Below are 27821 nucleotides of genomic sequence, written 5' to 3' on the forward strand. Positions count from 1 at the left end.
AAGAGAGAGTTGTGGTGATAGGAATCGGGTGTTGTATCGCATCTCAGAGTCTGACAGAGCAGCATTGTTTCTAGATGCTTTGAACTTTTGTCAGGATGAAGTTAAGACAAGATGTGCTTTTCTGGATACAGCTGGTGATGTGTTCGCTGCAGATGTCTTCTATCATGGGAATTGTTTTCGACAATACTTGCTAAAGTATAACAGACAAATTGATGCATTGTTTGAAAATATCCAGCGATCAAATGAGGCAGTTACAATTGACTTAAACTGCAAACTTGTGTTTGATAGTCTCGATTTCAAAACTAGCAGCTACAGTGTTAGCCACATTTGTGACCTCGTCAATGCTAACTTGGAGACAGATCAGCAAATAGATAACAGACGGACAAAGGTTCTTCTAATCAAGTGCTTCAGGGACACAATCTGCTTCACTTATCCTGATGACAGACGAAAATCACAGATGGTTTATTCTAGCTCTCTCCTGCAGGGTAACATCATAGAGACTTTGAGATCTTCTGGGAAGTCAGGCCCACAGAAGTGTGCACTGGAGCTACGGCATGAATGCAAAAATTATGACTTGGTGTAGAGGAACTGTCACCACCGATGATAAGTAAGGCCAAAAAAAAAAAAAATGTTGCATTGGCGTAACGGGTCACTGAAAAATAGGGTAGGTCGGTCGGGATATTTTTTATTTTTTTTTTTCCTAATAAATCCCTCCCAAAATCTCCCCCGGCTCGAGTACCACCCTTTTTGTCGGCGGGTTCTGTCCGAAACACTTCCGGGTTTTTGCGATCGCGATCGCAATCAACAAGATACTTGAAAACGATAGCAAAACAACAAAAATAGCAATAAAATAGGGTCGGCAAAATTTTTCGATAGCAAAAAAACAAAAAAAAAACGTAGGGTCGGGCGGGTTACGCCAATGCAACATTTTTTTTTTGGCCTAATGCTGAAAAATTCTGTGTGTCTGGATTAAAGAAGACCGACTGTTCCACATTCGATGAGTATCGTTGGGAGCAGTACCACAACTTAAAAACCATTGACTTTTGGACATGGAAATGTATTACTGACCCCCCCATAATGTGGCCATTCCGAACATTTTGAGTGGTCACACAACCTTCTCGGTCCAACGGTTCTGGAGATACAGTAATGGCGGGTTTAATCGTTTAAAAAGGGGCGTTGCCATTTCACCGATTTCGCCGTCAGTGGCAAATGTGTTACCAACCAAAAATTGTTCAATGACCTTCAATTAGATGATTTTTGAAGAGTTTAGCTCTGGACATACAAGTGCATACAAAACCACCTTGAGCTACTCTCGTATATTGCAGTTTTGAGTTATTTTGCCTAATAATTATTTATCAGCTAATCTTGTAGTTGAGTTGCCAAATGTCTCCCCCTCCCCCCCCCATTCTTTGGAACGTCAAATTGTGTATAAGAGGAATTGCTTCAGGCTTCTGTTTCAGTGAAGTCCATTGGAATGTTTCAGTGAATCATTCAATGTTCTTCCTCCATATATACAAAATTAAAGATTCTCCTTTGGTATGCTGATCCAACTTGTGGAAATCGAGTTCTTTTCCATGACACTACCGCATGTTGGCCTCTGATACCGTTTTGAGGCCACCATAAGCCGCTATATTGTGTATATTGGGATGTGGGGTCAGGTAGTGCTGCCACCAGTAGCACCATCTGGTGAATAACTCCATAGTAAACACCATGAAGGTAAACACCATGAGGCCAAAAACTCCTTTGCTTTTCAGTGGCCAATACATTCCATCCCCCCCCCACCCCCACCGGGAAAAGCTCACAACCATGACCATGAGGGCAGTAACTCGATACTTTTTCAATGCACATGTGCCGGAACCCCTACTTAGTTTTTTTTTACCGTGAAACGTTGGGTAACCACACTTACATTGTGTGATACAGTTTTTGGAGCCCCTGGGGAGGCACATACAATACACATAGAGGAACCCCAGTGTAGTTATCTCTGTGGTATATTTCGAAACTAAAATGGGTCACACCCCCCCTCCCCCACCCCCACCCCCAACAGTGGAAAGGGAACATGTGTTGTGTTTGTCAAAGAATCCAGACCCATTGTGAGTCTTTATCTCTATCTATTTATTTATTTACTTACCTCTATCTTGCTCTCTCCACCTCAACAGCATGCACGCACGCACGCACACACTCTACACAGAAAAAATACCATGTTAAAACTTGAGTAAGTACAACTGAGCGGAAGAACTGAGTGCACGCCCCAATTGCCGGCACAAAGCCGTGCATCACGCCATCACGCCGCCAAGTTGGAGGAGCCAATGGGGATAACTGGGAGACAGTGCTCCAATGGGCAAACAGGAGGATCATACAGTATCTGGTCGTATGGTGAAGGGCAAATTGTGACTAAAAACCCAGAATGAAGCCGAGAATGGGGCTGACGCATCTCGGGATCAACACGGAATGAACTGGTGAACCTGCGAGAACGAGCTGGTCACAGTGGCACAGTGGAGGGTTGGCAAAGGAGCACGAGCGAGTGAGGGTTCCATGCAGGCAAGCAGACCCAACCAGCAGAACATTCCTGGATACATTGGCCACATATTCACACTGACTCATGCGATCTGCCTCTTGCTATCCCTGCTCTATTTTGTTATCTTTGGACACAATGAGCGATCAACAACTGCCAATTCTTCTTTTGAGAGCACACTGTCTGTCACACCTCACACTATTTCCTCTAAGCCGCACACGTCACCATTTGCACCTCTCCCCACATGTTGAATCACACCAACCTACTCTCCTCTTCTTTCTTACCCTCCCCCCTCTTTTGTTGGGACCAACGTAAACCCACTGGCTAATGTACGGTGAATGAGGCCAAAAACACACCATGTACTCTTCTCTGTCTTACGTCTATCCTTCTTCCTTACCTGGTTTTCCCGTAACAACTGAGGTGCCCGTTTTGTCGACCCGTGATAAGTGACTGAGAAAGAACAGACTTCTGTGTTTAGGTTAAGAACTTTGTTTTGTGACAACACCTTCGAAATACATGCTCTTGTTAACTCGATAAACCTTTCTCCAAACTATCCGATCGTCAGCTTCCATTGGTTAAACAGGATGTAGAACACCGAGTTAACCCCTGCCATTTCGTTATGGGTAGCCATTAGCCACTGTTTACACTTGTGCTTTCACTCAGCCGACTGATAAATCAAAGTGGGGCGTTGAGAGCTCGGTCCTCTATCTGTGGGGATTAATTCTCCGGAAAGGTAAAGCCTATTCAGATGCTGGACTCTGCCTGAATTCAACATCTCAGACGGCATCTGTGGTTCCTTAGCAACCCACCACGCTGTGGAATTATCGAGAACGGAGAGTGGATTTGAGAACTCCCGTTGTGCTGCCCACGGCTCCCAAATCCGTTTGGTGTCAGTGGTGTGGATTTTTGAACTCCCTAACATTTGGAATCAGGATTGTGCAAACTTGAAATTTTGAACGGTGTGGAGTTTGGGTAAAAATTTAAACCGCTGAGTATAACCAAGACGGGCAGGACCAGGTGGGTTTAAAATTAATATAACTGAATGAAGCTGCGTCCCAGAATGAAACTGTGGAAGAGGAAGCAGTAGAGGGCACCATAGAATCACCTGTAGTGACTGGTGGTGTAACGCAGTTAATGGCAGAGTTGAAGATGCGGCAGGCCGAGTCTGGAAAGACTGAGCAATAAAATGGATGTGGGACAGGCAAGGCTGGATACAGGACGAGCTGAGGTAAAGGCGATGGGTAATGACATGAAGGCTCAGGGAAATGATATAGTGGCAAGGATCGAGGCAGAACAGGGAGAGCTAAATAAAGTGAGGTGGTCAGGACAGAATGATGGAAAAAATAAATGGTCTCAAGACAGAGATAAAGGGAGTTGGAGAAGGACAATAAGAATTAAAAGTAAAATTCGAAAAGAAGACGGGAGCGATAGGGGAATTAAACAAGGCCCAGAAAGAAGTAAAGAGGGAAATGACAGCAATTTTTAAAAGAATGTATGACGAGACACCATGACACAATACAGAAAATGGGACAGGCAATGGAGACGAGGGAATGACAGACAGATGAAAGAAGAGTTTGCTAAAGTGGTAAGAAAGGGGGAACTTGAGGAAGTGAAATGGGAGCTAACAGAGACAGGGGAGGAAATGAAGGAAATTAAAGTGGAAAAAGAGACAAAGGAAAAGGGTGAGAAAATAAAAAAAGAATTGGTAGAATGTGTTGAAACAATGTGCAAAGATCGTGATAGCACATTGCAGGAACAGGTGGAGAGGATACAAGTCCTCGAGGTGAGCTGGGACGAGATGAGTCCAGCAAAGGTGAGGTTGGTGAACGGGAGAGCATGCATGGCACAAACGGGTGTATATCGAGCTTGGGGGGTGGGGGGACCTAAGGTTTCTTGGAGTGTGCAGAAAGGATAACCTTGGAAATTATATCCTGTGCCTCCATGTCAAGCAGTTTGGCCTTCAAGCGCTCATGGAGGCTGAGACACACGACGAGGTGGCTCGATGACTGGCTGAATGGACGGATCCAGTTCAATGTGGTACGGTGTGTTGAACTTCCCTAGGCCAGTGAACAAATCTGCATAATCAGTCTTGACTTTGTCCAGTGTAAGGTGAAGCTGTGGTGAAACCACTGGCGTCACAACCTCGACAGACAGCAGGTGACTGTTGGGGCCCTTCTGGATAAGACCCTTGCGTGTCGACGCATGAAGACTGAGAATAGGAGGCCCTTCGGTGTCAACCACATAGAAGTCAAAGCACCCCGTTGACGACCCAGCAGAGCATTGTAGTTTGGCCACTCCATGATGAGGGACAGTGCCCCCACTGTAGCTTTTCAATCGGATCAGAGTTAATCGTCTTGACTGGCTTTTCCATGGAATGGAATATTCTGCAAGGGAGTATTGATACCTGTACTCCAGTCAACCTTCACTTTTATCTTTTGGCCATTGATGTTGACCAACCATTAGGGCCAACCAAGAGACGTCTGGCTTCATGACCTGCATATGTCCTACCAGCAGTGTAGACATGCAATCAATGTACAAGTCACTAAGAGATGGCAGTTTGGTTGATGCTGTGCTCGGCGCCAATGCATGAACATGCTTGGATTGTCAGCAGACCTCTGAAAAATGGTTCTGCTTATTACAGTTCCTGCAGCATTTCCCAAAAGGTAGGGCATTGGTGAGGTTGATGAGTACACCTGCAGTTCCCACAATTTTGGGTGTGCTTATTGCTCTTGGTTGCCGAAGTCACATGCCTTCGCAATGATGCACAGCTTGTTCAAGTACGATTCAAATGACTGACCTTCAGACTCGGCAAATTCCCAGAATTTGAATCGCTCATGGACAAGGTTCTTCCGCTGGTTGCAGTATGTATCAAATGCCTTTGACAGTTTAAAATATTTTCGAAGCAACCGCCGACTCAAATGGGAGGTTCTCTTATACATCCAGAGCATCTGGCCCAACACAGTTCAGCAACATGGGCACCTTTCGATTGTTGCTCGTCGACTCCAGGCCAGCAGCCTCAAGATACCAGTCAAGGTCCTTACTCCAGCATCGCCAGTTCTCGGCTACATTCCCATCGAGCCAAAGATAATTGGGCGGTTTAAATTCCATCACCGTTGATGAAGAAAATCCCGAATCTCTGACACCATGTAATGACGATGGACACGAATAGGATCACCTTGCATGGACCAACTGCCAGATTTAATGGTGCATGCACACACATGTACAGGCCAGAGGAATACAACCAATCAAACAAGCATATAATGCACAATATCATTACACACGGGGGCACGAGAAATATGGACAGGAGCATTAGCCCCAGATAGGAGAATAGAATTATCCTTGGGAGGGGAGCATTAGCCTTAGAAAGGGGGAGGTGGGAGTTAGATTAGATGGATTAGGGATAATGTGGGTTCTTCTTCCTCTTCCAGTGCAGACTGTGGCTGGTGGTTTGCATCATTGGTTGAGGGCGTGGATATGCCGCTAATGCAATGCTCCTATTACCGTGCTCGGTGCCAACGCATGAACATGCTTAGATTGTCGGCAGACCTCTGCAAAATGGTTCTGCTTATTAGAGTTCCTGCAGCATTTCCCACACTGGTACTTATTTCACTTACTTTGGAAGGATGACAGGCTGATCCAGGTTGAGAACCGCCACCACCTCCCTCACATATGTGTGCACCGAGAAGCTGGCCAGCGACGCCTGCTGAGTGGTTTGCCATTTGCCTTGGTCTGCGCTTGTCACCCCACCCGTTTTGCCTGCCACCCTTGTCATGCCCGCCCAAGGACTTTTGTCAATCATGAGCCACGAGAACCACTTGTGTGGCTGTGCCTTCCTACGGTTGGCCATTTGAAAGGTTGTCATCAACATTGCGCCAAAGCAGCACTTGTATTATGGCCGTACCGTTGACATCAACATTTGCCACCAGGACCATGTGCCACTTGTTGTGCCCTTTTGTTGTTGGCCATTAGGAGGTGTGTCATTGATCAAGGATCGCTGGTTTTGTGAACGTACCACCAACCACTGCATATTGATTGCAGCCAGTGGGGCAGAATAATCCTCAGTGCAGCCAGTAGGGCTGGGAGGGTAGATTATGATGCCTGGAAGAGAGCCAACGTGCGCTTGAAGAAAAATTATTTGCGTGCGAGAGACTGAAACAAAAAGGTGTGTAAATAATTGTTGGAAAAAAAACAAAAACGAAAAAAAGTTCATACCCACCAAGTATGTGTTGAGACCTTCGATTTCATGTCAAACTGTCTTGTGTGAACAGAGTATAGTCCTGGCCCTGGCATAGAACCCCGTATACATTTCTGACCGCATAGACTTTGACAGTTGATTTGAGTATGGAATACCTCGAGCTTCAAGAATATACGAGGTGGAATTCTGAAATTTGTAGCAAAATCCGGAAAACAGCCATTTTCCAAAATGGCCACCACCAGATCAGCGCCAAAAAAGAAATGCATATAACTTCTGATGGCAACGTAGTAGAAGGACGATTTTGGTGTCTATTATAGGATTTTTAGGTATGCCCGACAAAGTGGTGGCATCAAAAAGTATTTTAGACGTTGCCCATTTCCCGAAATCAAAGATGGCCACCACCCAAAATCGATAAAACATGAAAATCTGCAAACTTTTGATAGGAATGTCGTAGAAGCACGGTTGTGGTGTCAATTCTGGGGTTTTAAGGTATACCCGACACAATGGTGGTGTCAAAAAGCATTTTAGAAGTTGCCCAATTTCCCGAAATCCAAGATGGCCGACACCCAAAATCCGTAAAGCATGAAAATGTGTATAACTTTTGAATGGAATGTAGTAGAAGGACAATTTTGGTGTTTGTTATGTGGCTTACACGTATGCCCGACACAGTGGTGGTGTCAAAAAGCACTTTAGACATTGCCCAGTTACCGAAATCCAAAGTAGGCCAACTGTTACCCAAATCATGGGAATGTATATACCTTTTGATAGAAGTGTAGCCTTTTTCATCTTTTTTTTTGTTTCGGAGTTTGAAGACAAAGCTCTCGGCCCCAATTTTTAATATCGATGATCAATAACTTAGTGGAGAAATAAGGAAACATTTTTCAAACATCAAGCTCCATAACCTCATCACCAAACAGTTGGCAGATGATGAAGTGGCAGTGCGGCTGCTTCAGGTGCAACAGAACGGAGATCGACTGGTCAAAGAATTTCAGAAAGAGCAGTTCCTGGAGAAGACAAAAAAATTATCTGTCACCATATCAAAAAGAAACCTGCCGCAAATGGACTACAAACCACCCTCTGCGACGACTACAGCTCCTGTAACTGTGTCGCCCAAGATGATAGCGGCAGCTCAGCGTGACATCGAGATCGTGAAAGAGCGGGGCATAACAGTCGACTCTATCTATGGCCATGATATCATCCCCATTTCAAAGATATTTGAAGGTGACCTCCCCTCCAAACCTGACAAGAGTGCACTGATTGCTGATCTGGAGAAGTATTTAACAGTTGAAGACATGTATTTTCCCGGGGGGTGGGGGGGACATATCCGTTATCTTCGACTTCATGTCTAAAATTCAGTCATTTCCAAACTTAGCATCCTTTGGAACATTCTATCGCGCAATTAGCTGTGTCCTATCTGCGGGCCGCTCAATTTGCTCCAGGACCAGCCTTGACGTCGTATTTGACAGCTACCTGGAGTCATCCGTTAAAGCTGGAGAAAGGTTCCGTCGTGCTGGCGGAGTGGGGTCTGTTGACCTCATTGAGCTCACTGCAGATGTCCCAATACCACAGCAACTTGAGAAGTTCTGGACATCGCCGTCCAATAAAACCAAGTTGCAGCAGCTTGCCCGCCAGCTGGCATCAACTCCTCTGTTAGTCAAGCTGCCCGCCGTGCTCAGCGGATGCATCACAGATGAGGAAGTTGTGCCAGCACAGTTGCTGTGCGCAGGCAGATCGTCAACCCCACCATCTGCCGAAACCTGTGAATCTATCGAGGCTTTGACATGTCGTGTGGAAGAAGCTGATGATCGCTTAGTTCTTCACTGTGCATGGGAGGTGGATCGCGGGAGTAGTCGGCTGCTCGTGATCTCTAATGATAGACACAATAGTGTATTTACTTCGCTTTATCTCTCAAATGCGAGAGAGGGGTCTTCTAGAGTTGTGGGTAGAGTTTGGCTCCGGTGAGCATAGGCGTTATATACCACTGCATGTTCTCGCATACAAGTTGGGAGTGGGACTGTGCAGGGTCATAGTGAAGGCGCATGTCCTCACTGGCGATGATTCGCTTCGTAAGATTGGCACAAAACACGCGTCTCTCTCATGTGAACCACAGAAGTTCCTTGCCGATTTTTCAGAGTCAAATCAGTTAACTGAAGAGGTCGTGCAGAAGGCTGAGGAGTATCTCGTTCATGTGTGGGCTGGTGCAAAGTCCAAGCTAGAATCTCGGACCTTCGACCAGCTTTGAGTGGAGTGCCATATTCGAGCTACGACGCCGAAGCCCTTGGAAGCCCTACCCCCACATCAAGTGTCATTCGTGGCCATATCCAGAGAGCTTTTTTTGTTGTGCGTAATGTCCTGTGCCTTCTTGGTGACCCCCATTCAGCTCTAGATCCGACGAATTACGGCTGGGTAATGGATAATGACATCCTCTTGCCTGCCAAATGTCTCAATTCATTGCCCCATGGGAAGCTTGTTATCTGTAAATGCATGGTCAAGTGTAACACAAAGCGCTGCCCATGCAAAAAGGCTGGGCAAAACTGTGTGATCTTGTCACAAACAACAAGAATCAGCATGTCAAAATAACTAATAAGTAGTCAGTCAATTAGGTCAGTGACATCTTGAGTAGCGCAGATAGGTCAGTACACTAAATATTGCCTGTTCATCCAATGTCAGGATGAGACGTAAGAACTAATTGGTTTCTCAATATCATAACTTGCCACTCTCTGTGCTTGAAGTCATATTCATACCACGACAGGCAATGACTGTACTGTGTAATATTATTCTGCAATGTTTTTTCTCTCATTATTGTTATTAAATATTAAGAATCTGTACTTGCCCTCGATAAATGTTTGTCATACTTCTATAAAACTTTGTGTGTATCTTATTTAACTGACTTGATTGTTTGCCATACTTGATTGGCGGTCATGCTGGATTTTGGCAAACTAGATAATGTTAAATATAATACCGTTACCTCAGACTGTCAAGATGGCCACACCAGACACCATTTCTGTTAAAAGTTATGCACGTTTTCATGTTTGACGAATTTAGTTTGGCGGCCATCTTGGTGTTCAGTAACCGAGAAACATCAAAAATGTTTTTTTGGCGCCAAGACTGTGTCGGGCATACCTAAAACTCCATAATAGACACCAAAATCGTCCTTCTGCTACGTTCTTATCAGAAGTTATATGCATTTCTTTTTTGGCGCTGATCTGGTGGTGGCCATTTTGGAAAATGGCTGTTTTCCGGATTTTGCTACAAATTTCAGAATTCCACCTCGTAGATTCTTGAAGCGAGAGGTATTCCATGCTCAAATCAACTGTCAAAGTCTATGCGGTCAGAAATGTATACGGGGTTCTATGCCAGGCCTGGACTAGTAAAGGAACGCAATACATTCACTTTTATTATTTCCAAAGGTGAGACGTGTATGCACTCGCACGTTGGGGTGAGGAAAAGGTAAAACGTATGAGAAGGAACTACATCTAACGTGTGTAAGAGTTGGCAGATTCAGGACTAGTCGAGTGTGGGGAGGGGGTAGTGATACGGTTTTGAAAAATGTACCTGAGGGGGGAGTGTCCATGTACACATCGACTTCCCCAGAATGAGTTATTTCATTATATTAGTTCGTGTGGTCAGTAAACCTTTGTGCATGGATTTGGGGAGGGGAGAAAATGCATTGAGCTTAGTTTGTTGTGTATCCCCAGTGTGATCTTTCCCTTCTCCACCTGCTTTTAATCTCCTCAATCCACCAACAATCCGCTTTACCAAACCTCAATTCAACAACCCGTCATCCTGTCGGTCTTTCCTTAAATCCCGCAGTTTATTCTCGTCCTTCGGTTCATCTGTATCCATCTACCTAGTCACAAGATCCACTCCTTTTATTAATCACAATTAACCATCAATTCTTCTGACTCTTCCCTCTTATTATTTACCACCAACTGCATGGTGAATGCAGTCTGACCAAGGGTAAGCCTGTTTTTGGTTTCAATTTATTAAGCATGTTAATTCTCTTCCAAAGGGGTGTTTAACTTTACCCAAGCACCCAGTTTTCATCCATATACAAAGTTTTGGGCCGCTCGTTTTCATGGTTTTGGAGTTAGGGAGAACATGCGCACATTTATTATCATAGATACGGTACATACCAATGTTATGATTGAAGTGGTGTACATCGTGGGAATGACATGTTCTTTAAAGGTGTGACTAACATTAAAAACGCTCCATGGCTTCAAGCAGGTAGTGCACAACCATCTCAGGTCATCCTCCATCTTTATCCACCAACTTTTTTTATCCCCATTAACCCTATATTCTTACTTGCAGGTTACAGTTTCATCCCCTTCCTTGGTGTCCAACTGTTGCCCCACTTTCAGTCCATACCCTCTGCCACATCACTCTCCAGGCCGAGTGGAGACATTTCACAAAAGACTTCAGCCAAAAACTTTCCCCAGCTGACCCAACAAGAATTCAAGTAATGGCTTTCTACACAGTGACATGATGGCAGCTCAGCCTCCGATGGCTTAAATTTGCATCAATAAGCAGTCCCTACTTTCATACGAGAAGAATGCTCGGGTCGTCAAAGTTTCCATCATCATTGAATATGTGATTTATGGGGATGATCACAATCGATTTTCAAACATGGGGAAACAGAGTTCATATCTCGAATCAGAACGATCGAGTTTGAGATGTACTGTATATGCTACAAACTTAGCAATAAATATGTATATATAATAATGAAATACAAAAAGCAAGCAATTACACACTGCCTTCACTTGCATTTAATCTTTAAAATGGATGCTACACAGCCACTGTAGCATGGACATGCACACTCATGGCAACAGAATGGTTCGATTGGATCAACACATTGGAGTGACCCCATGTCTTGTATCAAACCATGAAGGACCAATATGAAGAAATTTCTTCAAGAACAAAACCAAACTCGCAATAGCAGCAAAAACAAATGATGTAACCACAATAACCATGACATTTTAAGAAAGCAATGGATCTCAAAGTTAAATCTTTGCATCAAAGCAGCAACTTGATAAAAATAAAAAAATACCCGTAGGAGCACAAGTCAGCAGTTTGAAAGCCTCAACATACATGGCTCTGCAGCACTTGTTCAAACTGTGGGAGAGAAGGCAGCATATAAAACAGGAAAAGCTCTGCCGAGCGCTTGTATACGTTCATCATGCCTTTCTGTGTACCCGAACTGATGAAACGCATTTAAAAAAACAAAATTTCTTTTTTTTTTTTAAAGGTCTCGCCTGAACCTTCAGACGAAAACAAGAAACCAAGTTGCTGAACAAAAGTGGCATAAAGACAGACAACTCAGACAATGCTTTTCTGCATCTTCATAAAGATCATCGATTGGCCAAAATAAAACGCAAGACTAAAACATTTGGAGGTACAGTGCAATGTCAAGGCCACTGCCGGTCAACAACAGGAATTAATTAGTTTGACAATGCACTCGAATGCTGCGTCCTCCATAACATGAGCACAGCTATGCAGTCATCAAATTGCCACAATTAATGGGTAGTCTCCCATCTGTTTCCAAAATATTGTGGGCTTTGTGGAATAGCTGTCAAAATACATTCACTCGTACTTGATAACCAGGCATAGGCCAGTCAGGCCTTCTTTGGTGTGGTCAGAATAGTTTCAATTCACATCATTATGGCTCTGCTTTTCAACTTGAACCCAAAGTGATGGAAATGTGTAAACATCAAAAGTATCGAGAGCACATCTCCTAATGACCTGCAGGAACAATGGATTGCGACTTGAAAACTTTCAACCCATGGATGGAAGCACGTAGGGAAGATGCTGATAAGTCTGATGCATTTCTTAACTTCGCCCTCGAAGAGGCACCCCCATACTCTTTTCATCTGAAGAGCTGTATTCCTCTGAGGTGTGGTCTATCCTCTTTTTATGATGTTGCTGTTGCTGTTGCTTCCGTTTTTGCCACTGTGTATGTTTCATGTCAACACTGAACTTCTCCAATCTTTCAGGAGCATCTTCACCGATCTTTCCACGTGCCTGCAGAGCACTGCTTGTCGAAGCCTCCCCACCTGTGATCAGTGCTGGTCGACTCTCTGGCTCCAAGCATTGGTGATCTTGAACTGTTGCAATGCTTTCCTGACCCGGTGCAGCAATATTCCTTAATCTTTCCACTTGTTCTTCCTCTGCATTTACTTCATGCTTTTTTCCTACAGGTGGTCTGCACTTGGTCTCCAAAAGACTACTTTTGCTGGATTTTTCATGGCTGGATGACGCAGCAGCAGTTGTTGCTGTTTTGCCACTTGAAGATTCCACCTCAGTTGAGCCGCAAGCAAGACGTGGTTTTGAATGGGGTCTCCGGGCGGCTTGGCTTTGCAGGGTCTGCAGTAAAGGTAAATGACATCGTTACACCAATCAACCAATGGACAGGATGTTTGAGAACATATTACAAAGTTACTTTTCATGAAACGCAATTCAAATCAGCCCTTTGGTAATTTCACAAACTATTTAATTAGTACGACAATGCACATGTATTCCGAAAAAAAAATTGCATCATAAATGCTGATATCACAATCTGCACAGAGGCATCCCGGATCGACAGACGCATGCCGTGATGTTCCACAGCATCCACCGCCTGCAAAATACAGCACAAGCATACCTCCAGCTCACAAGACCTGCTCCCCTCAACCCACCCGCCACTGGCGAATGCGCTTTATTCGTAAGGGTGTTTTCTTCAGATTCTTCAGCAACTCAAACGTTAATTCTGCAACACACACCATCAAAGTATATAACTATATGCTCATCATTTATGAAATGGTGCAGATCTCCAGAAATACATGGTGACAAACAGGAAGTGCTGATACCCACTGAAATTGCATGGCATGAGTTAGGACAACTGGCAACACATTACCTTTAATTAAGTGGTGTCTGTAGAACAGTTTGAGGTCCACACTATATATATATATATATATATATATATATATATATATATATATATATATATATATATATATATATATATATATATATATATTGTTGTGGTTACCAAATTCGCAAACCACCATTCAGGTCCCTCAGGTGAGGTATCTCGGCAAGTATATGTGTAGTTAGGCCCAAACCCGTTGTCTAGTGGGAATACATGTCATTTATGCGAGCTGCGACTCTTCAGGATAGCCGTTTTTCTTTTACTATCTTTATTTTGGACCAACCGCCATGATTACCACCACAACCACAACATCAACCACCAACCACAACGCCGCTTCACCACAACCTTCCCGTCACACCTCGCAACCGTAGCATCGCCACCGTTCTTGCCCCGCTGTGGGTACCGGTGTTGGACTCGTGCAGGGCGCACGTCGAACAGCGTGTACAAAATCACGGATTTTGTGCTTCAAAAACGGATCAAAAACGACACACGCCCACTTTTTGCCGTCCAATCGGTGAGCGAGGGGCGATTTGGCCCCGCCTCCAGGACGATCGATATATGCAAATTTGTGGATCAAAAAGCCTTCACGCCCACTTTTTCTCGGGCCAATGGGGAGCGAGGTGAAAGGTCAAAGGGAGGGGGTCAAAGGCGAAGCTACGGGGGGATAAAAGGACCGTGTTCGTCAGTCAGAGCAGTGTGGAAGTCTGGAGCCCGAAGCCTGCAGTAGCTGGAGAAGCTGAAGAGAGTCGAACGAGGAGAGCCCAAAGAAGAGTCCAAAGAAGAGTCCAGAGGCGGAGAGGCGGCAGCGGCGAAGGCAGACGAGGGGGTGCTCGCGTCGGTGCCGGGAGCTGCACGCCCGAGGGAGGCCGGCAGCGCGACCTGGCCGAGGTGGAGACGCACACCAGGGATAATAAAGATCCTCTATACCCCGAGCATCAGCAACCCCCTCCTGTTTCCCCCCGCGCTGAGATAGTGCGACCAAGGGGGCCCCTTTCCCACCCCCTGCCAGACACTGTCCGCGAGGCCCGCGGAGTGAGGCGCCATCGCCGCTCCGCGTCTCATCACCAGACGGGTAGGCGCGACCCGGTCTCGGCCTCAGGCCCGCCTCATCCTTGAGGGTATTCTTTTCCTTGGTTTTGGGTATGTGTTGTCGGCGCCGTCTGTGAAGTAGAATTGTATAAGTGTTGCCGTGTGCTCGGTAGTCGGTATTAGCTCTGCATTGTGTTTTCGCTTTTATATTTGCTTTTTGTGTAAATTGCATTGTGTCTTTTTTGTGTGCTTTTGGTGGAATTGAATATGTGTGCTTCCCGTGTGCCGCGAATAAATGTGCTTTATTATTGAACTGTTCTCCCGCTTCGCTTCGTCTTTTCCTCCATTGAATCCCCATCTTGCTTCACGTAAAGGGTTGGTAGTGGGCTGAATACGCCCGATAATTAATCGAACCGTCGAGGTCGACGATAACACCGCTCGGTTATTCTGATAAGTACGGAACGGGTCGCTTAAGTGGCCCGTGTCCAAAGTCGACTTGCGGCGAGGTGCGATCGCCCGGTCTACCCTCCGCGTGGGTACTTAGGTAGGTCGAATTTGGCGAGCAACCCTATCCCACGCGGGGGCTGATTGGCTCGATCGCGGTGAGACCGAAAGGTCCACCCGTGACTGGTTCCCGGTGTTAGTCCGAGAGGGTCACGACTGGATTGTCCGTCCGGTGGGCGACGTGCCGCGATTCGAGTTACGTGGCCGTCAGCACGCCGGCGGGCGCGAAAACCGCAACAATATATATATATATATACATATACATATACATATATATATATATATATATATACATATACATATACATATATACATACTACCGGTCAAAAGTTTTAGAACACCAGCATTTTTCCAGTTTTTACTGAAATTTAAGCAGTTTCATGTTTCAATGTTCTCTGAAATTAAAGCATAGAACAAATATACAATTGCAGATAAAAAAGAAATCATGGAATCGTTTTGTTGAACAAAATTTAATCTAAATTTTTGACTCATCAAAGTAGCCACCTTTTGCAGATATAACAGCCGAACATACTCGTGGAATTCTTTCTACAATGGAAATTAAATATTGTTCGGAAAGTTCTTCCCAACACTGTTGCAGAAGTTCCCACAAATGTGTTGTATTGTAGGTTGCTTTGCTTTCAACCTTCTGTCCAGTTCATCCCAACCCAGCTCGGTGGGGTACAAGTCTGGAGACTGTGCTGGCCATTCCATGATTTGAAGCCAACAGTCTTGTTCTTTTCTTCTAAGGTAGTTCTGACGTAGCCTGGAGGTATGTTTTGGGTCGTTATCTTGCTGTAGGATGAACCCCTGACCAATTACGCATAGACCAGAGGGTATTGCATGGCACTGCAAAATGCTGCGATAGCCCTTTTGGTTCAGGGTGCCAGTCACTCTATGCAAGTCGCCGACTCTGGATCCAGCAAAAGAGCCCCACATCATCACGCTCCCTCCTCCATATTTGACAGCTGGTGTCACACACTGAGGAACCATCCTTTCGCCAACTCGATGGCGTACAAAAACCAGCCTGGTGTTGGCGCAGTGGTGAGGGCAGCGGCTTGGGATCCAAAAGGTCCTGAGTTCAAGCCCCGTTGGGCCACTGAATTAATACACCAGGGAGTTGACTCAGCCTGTCATCCTTCCGAGGTCGGCGAAATGAGTACCAGTGTACTGGGCCGGTGTATACCCCGGTTAAAATAGGTGTACCATATCCCTGTGTCATAAGAGGCGACCAGGGTTGTGTCAGGAAGGGCATCCGGCATAAAACATGTGCCAAATCACTATGCGGATCATATGGATGATCTGCTGTGGCGACCCCGAACGGGAGCAGCCGAAGGAAGAAGAAGAAGAAGAAGAAAGATGGCATACAAAAACCCTGCGTGATAAACCGAAGACTTCAAATTTTGATTCATCGGTCCATAAGACCTTCTTCCAGTTTTCAGTAGTCCACTGCCGGTGCTTCATGGCCCAGGCAAGCCTCTTTTTCTTACTTTGCCATCTTAGCAATGGCTTTCTAACTGCCACTCGACCTGTCAAACCTGCAGCTCGAAGTCTTCTCTTCACAGTTGAAACTGAGACTTCCTTACTTCGACCAGTGTTAAGCTGTGCTTGAAGCTGCTGTCCTGTGAGCCGTCTATCACGCAAGATGTTGAATCTCAGAAATTTGTCTTCTGATTGTGTTGTAGCTTTGGGTCTGCCAGACGTCTTCCTGTCAGAGTTTCCTCCAGTTTCCAAGTGCCTTTTGGTGGTGGAGGAAACTGTACTCACAGACACCTTGGCTACTTTGCAATTTCTCTGAAGGAAAGACCTGCACTTTTAAGGGTTATAATGGTCTGTCTGTCTTCCTTTGTTAATTTTCTTTTTCTCACCATTATGAGAGCAATATACTACTTCCTGCAGTGCAATATTGTCCAAATAATGCTTCAGAGGGTGCAGCAACAAAGTCTGTTCCAACACTGCTTTTGTACAGACAGAGGGTTTGGAACTAATCAAGAAAAGTTGGGACACCTGTAGGAATTGTTTGCATCAACTTTCAAGGCTTAATTTACTTCTATTGCTGCAGAACAGCTGCAGTTGGTAACCCATTACTTCTTCCCTGAAAAGGGCCTTTTTTTTAACAACTCTGAAATGTACATTATTTTTCAGTTCTTGGTAACATAACCTTTTTTTGTTTCTTTTTTTTTTACCTCTGGCAGTTTACCACTTAGCTTTGTACCATTTCCGGTTATTCATTGGACTTGAACTGCTTAAATTTCAGTAAAAACTGGAAAAATGGGTGTTCTAAAACTTTTGACCAGTAGTGTATGTGTATGTATATATATATATATATATATATATATATATATATATATATATATATATATATATATATATATATATATATATATATATATATATATATATATATATATATATATATATATATATATATATATATAGCTGATTTTGACCATCAGAAGTTTTCACCATGTGCTGAAGCTGAAGGGATGTCCAAAATCAGCTGTCCTCAAATATTTCAAGATTGCATGTGCCAAAACATTTTCCCCGTTGTTGTAAATGTTGTAAATGTTGTGCAATCGCACCCTCACGTACAGCTGACAGCGACAATTATACCACAAGACATTTGGGCAGGATACCGACAAACAATGGCCTACTTTTATGAAGGATACTTATCTAGTTCAGTGTTTACTTCAGTGCCAATTCACCCCACCTCCTTTACTCTACCTCCTCCAAACGCCGCAACTGTTATATCCTCTCCGTACCCCTCCCATTTTGCCCCTCATCCTACCTCCGGTCTTAGCACCTCTTCACTATCTTATGCTGCAGTGTCAGCTCCTCCTCTGTTGTCCCAAAGTGTGTCGTCTTCTGACATCTGTGGGCTCCATTCTAAACATACAGATATCTCACTTTCTCAAATCGGTACACTCATCACCACAAACATGCTCCTTCCTTCCTATCAGCACATCTCCCCCTCTTCCCAACCCCTCAAATCTTGTACCTCCTCCTGCCCGCTTCCTTCTTCACCATACCACTACCATGTCTCATCTCTCCTCTTTTTCCCCACCTCTCCAATCGCCTGCCTGCCCCTTAACTGTGCCTGCTCTCATAGTCTCCCCTCCCTCTCAAAGCTTCACTCCCAAATCAATCTTCACACTTCCCCCTCACCCCCTCTTCTCAAAGTTGCCCTCCCCTCAAAGCTTCATGCTTCCCCTGCCCTTGCTCTTCCATCTCATCACTCCACCTCCTCCAATCTTCAACTTCCCTCTGCCCCCTCTCTTATTACTCCCCATCGTGCCTAATCCCATCACCACCGAGCCTTTTCCTCCTCCTCATCCGGCCCTCTCCCCAAGCTCTTCTGCAATCCCCCACACTCTTTCAACAACTCTTCCTACCTCCTCCCCCCTCCTCCCTAGTCCTACCCTCCCCCTCCCCTCCCCATGCACTCAAAGCCTCCTCCCCTTCCTCTTCCTTAACAATGTGGACTTCAAACATCCGGGGCCTTCACTCAAACCTGACGGATCTTTCCATTCAGGTTGCCGCTGACAAACCAGACATAATCTGCTGAACAGAAACTTTCCTCCTTCAAGATGCCTCTGACTTCCAAGTATATATCTCCCTAGTTACTACCTCCTCTGGTATGACAGACCTGAGCCTCCTCCTGGCAGTGGAGTTGCTCTCTTCTTCAAAGACTCAATTCCTCACTCTCCATGCACTGCCCTCGCTACCCCACACCCCCAGGGATATCTCTGGTTACGGCTTCCCCTCCACTCCCACCTGTGGTTGATCAGTGCCCCAAGTGAGATACTCCTCAAGTCTTGGGGGATTTCAATGCATCGACTGGAACTGATAGGGATGGTTATGAGGTGTCGGTCCCCATTGTGAACCAGAAGAGCACCAATTTCCTTTACTTTGCAAGAAGTCATGGACTTAGGGTGGCTGGTTCATGGTTTCAGCACCCACAGGCACCCATACCCACAACACCCACACCCACAGTCATTGCTGGACTTGGAATTCCAATGCTGGTGGTGTGGTAAAGGAGATTGACCAAGTGCTCATTGATGGTTGCTGGAGGATAATCCAGAACTGCAGGGTCTACCAGTGCTCAGTTCCTCAATACCAACCACAGTTTTGTGTTAGCAACCCTGAAGTTGCACCTTAAATCTGGGAGAATGGTACCATCCCAGCCTAAGCTGCATGTTGGCAAGCTCAAGGATGCGAGGGTAGCTAAGGAGATTGCGAACAGGCTGAGTGGGGATTTTGGGGGGTCTGGGTGCTTTGGCAAATCCTGAATAGTTGTGGAATGCCTTCAAGACCACCATCCTTGATGTTGCCAGTGGATGTCTTGGAATTCACCGAAGGGTGAAGAAGAATTTTGTATCTCAAGGGACACTGAATACCATTGACCAGTCTCAGTGCCAGACTTAATGGCAGAGCTAATCTGTTCAAAGAGTTGAGGTGTAAAACTGGAGGTGCAAAACTGGAGGTGCACTGAGGGTGGACAAGGAGGCCTATGTGCGAGGAATCTGTGAGTGGGTAGAGCATCACATGTGGTCAAGTGATTCTCGTCCTGCTTGGAGGGCAATTCGCGCATTGCATTCCTCCAAGCCCGTCACTCGGTGTACTGCAGTTAGAACAGAGGGTGGTGGGCTCTTGACAGAGGAGTCCGAAGTGAAGGCCCGCTTGGCCGGTTATTCTGAGCGGCTGCACCAGGCTGATCCACCAGCTGTTGAGTTGGATGTCAGGGGTGTAACTATCCCTATTGCTGACCCTCCAATCAACTGCAATCCACCTTCATTTGTGGAAACGCAGGTTGCGGTGAACTGGTTGAAATAGGGTAAAGCTCCTGGGATCTGTGGCATCCATGCTGAACTTCTCAAGGCTGGTGGAAATGCTGCACTCGTGTCGTTGCATGCAGTTTTGTGCTCTGCCTGGAACACAGGCATCATCCCAACTGACTGGAAGAGGGGCATTGTTGTCCCTCTGGAAAGGGAAGGGTGATCGCCAGGACTGCAACAACTATCGAGGGGTGATGCTGCTCTAAATGCCAGGCAAGGTCCTTGCTCGGATAATTATTGATAGGATTCACCACCATGTGCTTGAGCACCAGCACCCAGAGCAGTCAGGCTTTACACCAAAGAGGTCAACTATTGACCATATCCTTGCTCTACGGGTCCTCACTGAATGCAGACGAGAGTTTCGGCAGGGGATGCTTGCAGCCTCTGTTGATCTCTGCTCAGTGTTTGATTCAGTGAATCATCATGCCCTCTGGAGGATTCTTGGTCTTCGTGCGGTGCCACCACAACTGATCAGTCTGATGTCTGAACAATACTCTGGTACTGAGAGAGTGCTGTGAGATGTGGTGGTTCCATCTCTGATATACTTCCAGTCGTTAATGGGGTTCGTCGGGGGGGTGGGGGGGAGGGTGTACTGGCCCCCATACTTTTCAACGCTTGTTTGGACTGGATTCTGGGGAGACTTTCAAAGATCAGGCTCCGGTGCATCGTTTGGGAGTGTCAAGATCTTTGACCTTGTTTTTGCAGATGACAGTCATCTTTGCAGAGATTCTGGATATCCTTTTGGGGGCCCCTGAGGTGCTGAATGAGTAAGAACCGCTGTGATTACGGTTGTCCCGGATTAAAACTAAAATCCAGGCTTTCAAGGACATCTTGGATGCTGCTATCTTGTCTGTACCGGTTTGTTGTGAGGATGTTGAGGTCACGGAGAGATTCATTCACCTTGGCAGTGAAATTCATGTCTCCGCTGGCTGTGAGCCAGAGGACAATAAACGTCTGGGTTGGGCTTGGGGAGTCATGGAATGTGGCACTGTCGGTACCTGTGCAGGATGACGAAAGTCTGAGTCTTCAGGTCCTTTGTGTTTCTCGTCTTGCTCTACTGACGTGACACTTAACTCTGACCAGGGATCTGAGACAGATTTCACTCCTTCAGTACCAGGTGTCTTCAGAGAATGCTTGGCTATCGATGGTTGGCCTTTATGTCCGAGTGGTTGCTGAGAGAGACTCAGATGAGATTTGTTCCCTGGATAGTCCATGAGCATCAGCTGCAGCTGTATGCACATGTGGCTAATTTTCCTGATGCTGATGCTGTTCACCACATCTCTCAGCGAGAGAACCTCATGAGTGGAGGAGGCCAACGGGTCAACCACGTGCCTCGTGGTTGATCGGCATCTCAAGGAGGTGGGGATGGGCCAGGCATCTGCCTGGAGGATGGCCAGTCGGAGGCCCCTGGAGGACCGGCAGAAAGTGGGCGCAGCGTCATGCTGCTCCGTCGCATGCTCGCATTCCTGAACTGACCTCACGATTATGGCCCACTGGTATTGCCAACGTCCACTCCACGGTTCACTCAGCCATAATAAGTTGGCAGGTGGGCGTTGAGGGAACGGTCCCCAGTAAAGGTAATTAAATTATTAAGGTAAAATGACTAAAGGCAAGAGAACCATGCTCGATTTAATTACTTCACCTGGCATCCACAGTTGCTTAACAACCTGTCGGGCCATGGAGTTATCTGTGGCTTGGTGATCTCAGGGTCGAAGGTCAGGGAGTGTGTCCGAGAGACCCCTCCCCTCGTAATAACCCAAACCCTTAACAATACCAATACAAACCAAAAACATACTGAAAGAACACCGAAAACATGAATCCCAATACATGCCAATTCCAAAACCAGGCATAACAATCAATATCAAGCAAAATGGCTTTCAAATTGCCAAATTTGGCTTATTGACCCCAACTTATCACAAAATCAAGTTCATTGATATCATGACTGGAATAAAAGGAAGGTTTTAAAATTTAATTTAATTTTTTATTACTTTGCATCCCCACTCTAATAATTTTATCACTTGGATTTTGCAATTATATTTCAGAAATGCATATTTCAATATGGCAGCTGGCAGGATTGCGGAAAAACATTCAAGTTTGAGATGCCTAATCGAGGATAGATTTGTGATTACACTACAAACTGTCATCTACAGGCAGGGTGTTGCATTAATGAGTTTGCTCTCCTTCGGAGGGATGTTAAGCTGGGTGCCTTGTTTGCTGGCAATGCAGTGTCTTTTTCAAAAGTAAGCCATTGCGTGTCAACCGGTATTCCAAATTCCTGCCCTAAAACACAGTTGGGAAAGCAGCGGGGAAACCATCTGGTGTATTCTTTGCCTAAAGACGACTTCAGCAGCATCGACGCTTCCAAATAATAAATTAATAAAGAGTATGGACATGAGAATGGATGCTTCATGATACTACACTCTTTCGATGCAGTACAAAGATGAATGCTTTGGTGAAACTCTCTCTAACAATCCAAATCCACACACAGCCAACTCTGAGCATAATGCAACCATTGGTCATCACCTTGATGTAAACGTAGGATTTTTGTACATCAAATTCACACCAAGATCACACCAATTCACATCAAATTCACACCATCACATTCACATTGAACCACAAACCATCAATTTGTGACAGCAACACTGAAGAGTCCAAATGCTGCCACCAATGTCTGCCATCACTGGCTGTGGGAATCTGCCAGCCAATCCACTTGCATGTGAAATGGATGCACACACATGCTACGAGTGTAGACTTGTACTGCAAACAAAAGTTGGTAAGGAGCAGGCTGCAAAAGAAAAGAAAAGAAAATGAAGATTAACAAGGAAAATTAGGGTAAAAGGAAATTCTTCCCATATCGTCTGTGCCACATCACTGACACCAGAACACCATTATGCATCACTCGACTACAGAGTGCATTCATGTCTGTAGCAGCCAAACAACCAGCCAATGATACTTACTTTGCTAGCAATGCTGCATTGTTTTCTTTTTTGTTTTTTTACACATTTTAAGAAGTTGGGCCTGGGACAGAGGTGGGTGGGAGCATTATGATTTGTATTGGAAGCACACACGACAAAAAGTGGGGGACAGAGGAGGATTGGAAAGGGCAAGTGCAAACATGGAGAAGGCAAGGAAATGTAGCCCAACATGTGCACTCACTCAATCTACCAACTGGTGCCAACCAACTACATCCATGTGTTCTCTTTACTTCAAGGTACTTATTTAATTATTTCAAATTATTCAACTGTCCTTGTTCCCACGACTCTTCCAAGCAAACTATTCTCCAAACCTCCATTGCCAACAGACTGGGCATCCTATGTGGTTCCAAGTCATTCTTTGAATAGCGAAGAATGCCAATGCCTTTGTTTACCGCTCAATAGAGTACTGCTTTCCCCTATGGACTGTGGCACAAGCATCACATCTGTCTCCTGGAATCTGTGTAATCTAAACATCTCAACACAATTTGCATCTCCTGTGATGAGGCTGAAGCAAGCCCCATGGCAGGGAGCAATTCTGGAGAATAGATGGTAGGAAACAGAGACCACCAACCTGTCTGCAATGCGAGACAAAAGGCCTTGTGCTTTGACCTGATCACAGAAGATTCCAACAATTTTGTGAGGTTTCGATTCCACAGAATCCAGGAGAGACAGACGTGATGCTGGAGTAAAGCCCATAGCGAAGAGCAGTAATCCATTGAGCTAAAGACAAAGGTCTTCTCAACTGAGCAACTCTGATTTCCCAAGGAAAGATTTGGATGCCCAATCTGGGGCTGGCTTTGGAGGCCAGCTTTTCTTATGTGGTCAGCCCAGGAAACATAATGGCTGATGGTGAGACCAAGAAATTAAAGAGACCAAACCTCTTCCAGTGGGTGCCCAAGGAAATACATAGGTGGGTTTGTTTGACAATCATTCTCAGGCAAAAATAGCATTCCTTTCCTGTAGTAATCTTCTGCAGCCCACTGTAGTAGGACCTGTTACCAACTGCAGTATATGAGAGTACTACTGTCATATACTACAGTTGTAACTGCAACATTTTCGCCTGGGTTCCGAAGCAATAGAGTGAGACTGAGATTTCCCAGGATGGAAGGCTATGTTCCATTTATCAGACCAGTGCCTAATTATATCCAGATCAGCAGAGAGATGCAGCTGCTGTCTAACAAGCAGAGGGATGGCGGTACTGTACAAAATGATGTAGAGCCATCTGCAAAAAGGAAGAGGGTTTTCCAAAACATCGAAGAGGTCATTAATTTAGATGAGGAAGAAGACTGGGCCTTTGAGGGCAATGCACCACAACAAGAAAACAAAAAGACTGCCTTTGGAAGTTCCAGCTTCCACTGGGAAAGGGGAGGAGGGGGTTCCACTGATAGCAACATGTTGACTGCGTGAATGAAGGAAGTCTGAAATGAATGTGGCCTTTTATGTTACAGGCAAAGAGACTGGCAAGCAAAACAGGATGCCAGACGATATTGAATGACCGAGATATATTCAGGGACACGGTCTATCCTCTTGTTTGAGAATTAAGGCCTCCAACCATTTTTGAGATTGGAACAGAAGCATGTCCAGAGTTGAGTAACTGGGGCAGAATTCAAATGATGGCCAGAAATGAGGTTGTTTGAAAACAGGAAACTTCGTCGGGGGTGTGTACTGGCCCCCATACTTTTCAACACTTGTATGGACTGGATTCTGGGAAGGATGTCAGAGAGATCAAGCTGTGGTGCATCATTTGGAAGCGTCAAGATCTCGAATGTTGATTTCGCAGACGACGCAGTCATCTTTGTGAAGATTCTGGATATCCTTTTGAGGGCCCTCGAGGTGCTGAATGAGGAGTCTAATCCACTGGGATTATGGGTTTCCTGGGTCAAAACTAAGATCCAGGCTTTCAATGACTTCTTGGATGCTGCAATCTTGTCTGTACCTGTTTGAGGTGAGGATGTTGAGGTCACAGAGAGATTCACTTTCCTTGGCAGTGATATTCATAACTATGTTGGCTGTGAGCCAGAGGTAAAGAGACGCCTGGGTCGGGCCTGTGGAGTCATGGATTCACTGGATCATGGGGTGTGGTGCTGCCGGTACCTGTGCGGGAGGCCAAATGTCTGAGTCTTCAGGTCCTTGGTGCTTCCAGTCTTGCTCTACGGATGTGAGACTTGGACTCTGATCAGGGATCTGAGGCAGAGACTTAATTCCTTTGGTACCAGGTCTCTTCAGAGAATCCTTGACTTTTGCTGGTTGGACTTTGTGTCCAACGAGCGGTTGCTGAGAGACTCAAATGAGATTTGTTTCCTGCATAGTCCGTGAGCGTCAGCTGCAGCTGTATGGACATGTGGCTCGTTTTCCTGATGCTGATCCTGCTCACCAGATTCTCTTAGCGAGAGGGCCTCGTGAGTGAAGAAGGCCAATGGGCCAACCATGTGCCTCGTGGTTGCTGTAGGTTGATCGGCATCTCAAGGAGATGGGGATGCGCCAGGCCTCTGCCTGGGGGATGGCCAGAGAGGCCACTGGAGTACCGGTGGAAATTGGATACAGGGACACGCTGCTGCAGCGCATGCTCCCATACCTGACCTGACTTCTAGCTCCGTAGCTCAACTCTGCATTGACAGTGAAGCAGAAGCCAAAAGTGGTGGCTCTGTGGTCGGAGACAAAATCATATGTAGACACCTGCCAGAGGTTCTGCAGGGAATACGACCTCAGAACACGTGATGGACTGACAAATTGTGCAATTCAACATATTGTGAAACATTTTGAGCACATGTGCACTGTGCAGGCCAGCATCAGTAATCAAGAGTCAAGCCAACATAGATGCCGTGCGGGATTCTTGAGTGGACAGTCCCAAGAAATCCCACTGCTGGCGCTCCCAGGAACTAGGCATCAAACCAACATCAGATTTAGCGTATCCTCAAGAAGGAACTGAAGCTTTTCCCATACATCAGCTCTATTAGGCATAAACTGAGTCAAGATAACATGAGAAGGATACTTGGTATGTGCAATTGGCTAAGTGACAGGTGATTTGGCTACATGAGTGACAGGATGGAGTGGTACCCAAACTGGATCAACCCGATCTGGTTCAGTGATGAACATTGCCATCAACAGTGCTATTTCCACTTGAACAGTGCCATCAACAACTGCAACAACATTTTCTGTGCGGGGGGGGGGGGGCAGAACCACCTGTGGAAGGGCCCAAGGTCACATGCTTCTGTGCCTTCAATGCCAGATGAGACACACTAGGGCCTTACTGGTCTGAGAAGAATGACAACAGCAGGACAGTGACGATCAATGGTGAGTGCTACCGGGCCATGCTCCAGAAGTTCCATAATGATGTAGCCCAAAAGGTGACCCCAAACCAGCTCAGCATGACCTGGTTTATGTAGGATGGTGCATCCCCGCATACAGCTGGTGACACCATCATTTTCCTGTGGCAGCTCTTCAGAAAATGCCTCTTGTCTTGGGTACTGCTCATGACTTGGCACCCCATAGCCCATACCCATAGACTTGAATCCTCTGGACTACTCATTCTGGGGGGCTGCCAAGGGCTCTGTCTACGTGAACTGCCCTGCCACACTGGATGATCTGAAGCAGGAGGTGTCAGACTACCTCCAGGCAGTGCCATATGAGACCTACAGGAAAGTTGGACAGAACTTTGGAGTCAGGATCAATGCCTGTCTGAACCGTAGAGGCGCACACATCGAGAAGATCAATTTCAAAGATTTTGTGTAAATGCCAATTTTATACCTTGGGCTCTCACCAACTCGAGCAGTGACTTTCTGCAATAGCAATCAGTGATAGAAAATACCATGTCATAAGCTTTCAGGAAATGTTTGGTTCACGTTCCTGAGGCTTCTATTTCTTTGTAAATAAACATTTAAAGTTGCATCACTCTTTTTGAAACACCCTGTTTATGTGTATATATATATATATATATATATATGTTACTAAAACTCATCTTGTATGTATGTATGTATGTATGTATGTATGTATGTATGTATGTACCCAAAATACAGCCAAAACGGTACAAGATAGCGCAAGATTTTTTGGCCCACTTTACTCACCATTCGCATGCAGTCTGGAGTATCAAGTTTTGTTAAAATCGGGCAACGAAAAAATTATTTTAAAAATCAACTCCCGATTCAGTCAAGTACTCTTCGGGAGAATTTGATCAATGCAAACAACCTCAGCGGTTTTGTTCGCTGGAGCTATCTGTTTTTTTTTTCCCCCTTGAAATGATTTATTTAAAAATCTCAAACATTTAGTATAGACGAAACGATTTATTTTTAAGCATAAAATAAACATCGCCATTTTGATCTCATACTTCCGTGTTCATTAATCAATAAAATTGTGTTTCTTCGACTTTCTTTTCTTCGATATTTTTTTTTTTCACATTGATGCACAATATCAAGTATGAAACGAAAATATCAAACGCTGTCACAACGGGAACCCAACGGGTTCACGGGTGGTCTAGTGTATATATATATATATATATATATATATATATATATATATATATATATATATATATATATATATATATATATATATATATATATATATATATATATGTTTGTTTGTATATGCTTCAAAAATAAATAAAGTACAGAACCAAATTTTGCATGTTACCTTGGGGTACCCAAGTATGGTTTCTGTCAGGGTAGCATGTCTGTGGGAGGAGTTCAAGGGGGGGGGGGGAGACCCCAATTCTTACCATGAAAACATGCATAGTTTTGTGCAACCCAGAATTAAAAAATCATCTTATATAAAGAATGTTTAAACAACTTGATAATATGAATTATGGTGACATTTATATCTGAGAGAATAATTCAAAATGTTTCATTTCACTCGTTTTAAGCAGAGGTTTAAA

At 45.2% G+C, this 27821-nt stretch overlaps 2 protein-coding genes across 5 annotated transcripts in view; one reads left to right on the plus strand and one right to left on the minus strand.

Annotated features, from left to right (window-relative positions):
* Positions 1 to 11450: 11450 nt before the first annotated feature.
* The window catches only part of LOC147030172 (cyclin-T2-like), a 49535-nt gene continuing 33164 nt past the window's right edge, over positions 11451 to 27821 (minus strand). For all 4 annotated transcript variants that reach the window (XM_085873955.1, XM_085873956.1, XM_085873959.1 and 1 more), the window contains 3 exons: positions 22598 to 22761; positions 13379 to 13449; positions 11451 to 13067 (listed from right to left, as the gene is read on the minus strand). In XM_085873955.1, coding sequence (XP_085730081.1) covers positions 12534 to 13067; positions 13379 to 13449; positions 22598 to 22761 — 769 coding nt within the window. In that variant the 3' untranslated portion in view covers positions 11451 to 12533. The remainder of the gene's footprint in view (positions 13068 to 13378; positions 13450 to 22597; positions 22762 to 27821) is intronic.
* LOC147030173 (transmembrane protein 163a-like) overlaps positions 13269 to 27821 on the plus strand; it is a 324697-nt gene continuing 310144 nt past the window's right edge. Inside the window, exon 1 of the mRNA XM_085873962.1 lies at positions 13269 to 13404. The gene's annotated coding sequence lies outside the window, so the exon portion shown is untranslated. The remainder of the gene's footprint in view (positions 13405 to 27821) is intronic.

Source organism: Eptatretus burgeri, chromosome 3, assembly GCF_056783735.1.
Source record: "Eptatretus burgeri isolate ZD-2024b chromosome 3, Ebu_testis_v1, whole genome shotgun sequence".
Classification (NCBI taxonomy): domain Eukaryota; kingdom Metazoa; phylum Chordata; class Myxini; order Myxiniformes; family Myxinidae; genus Eptatretus; species Eptatretus burgeri.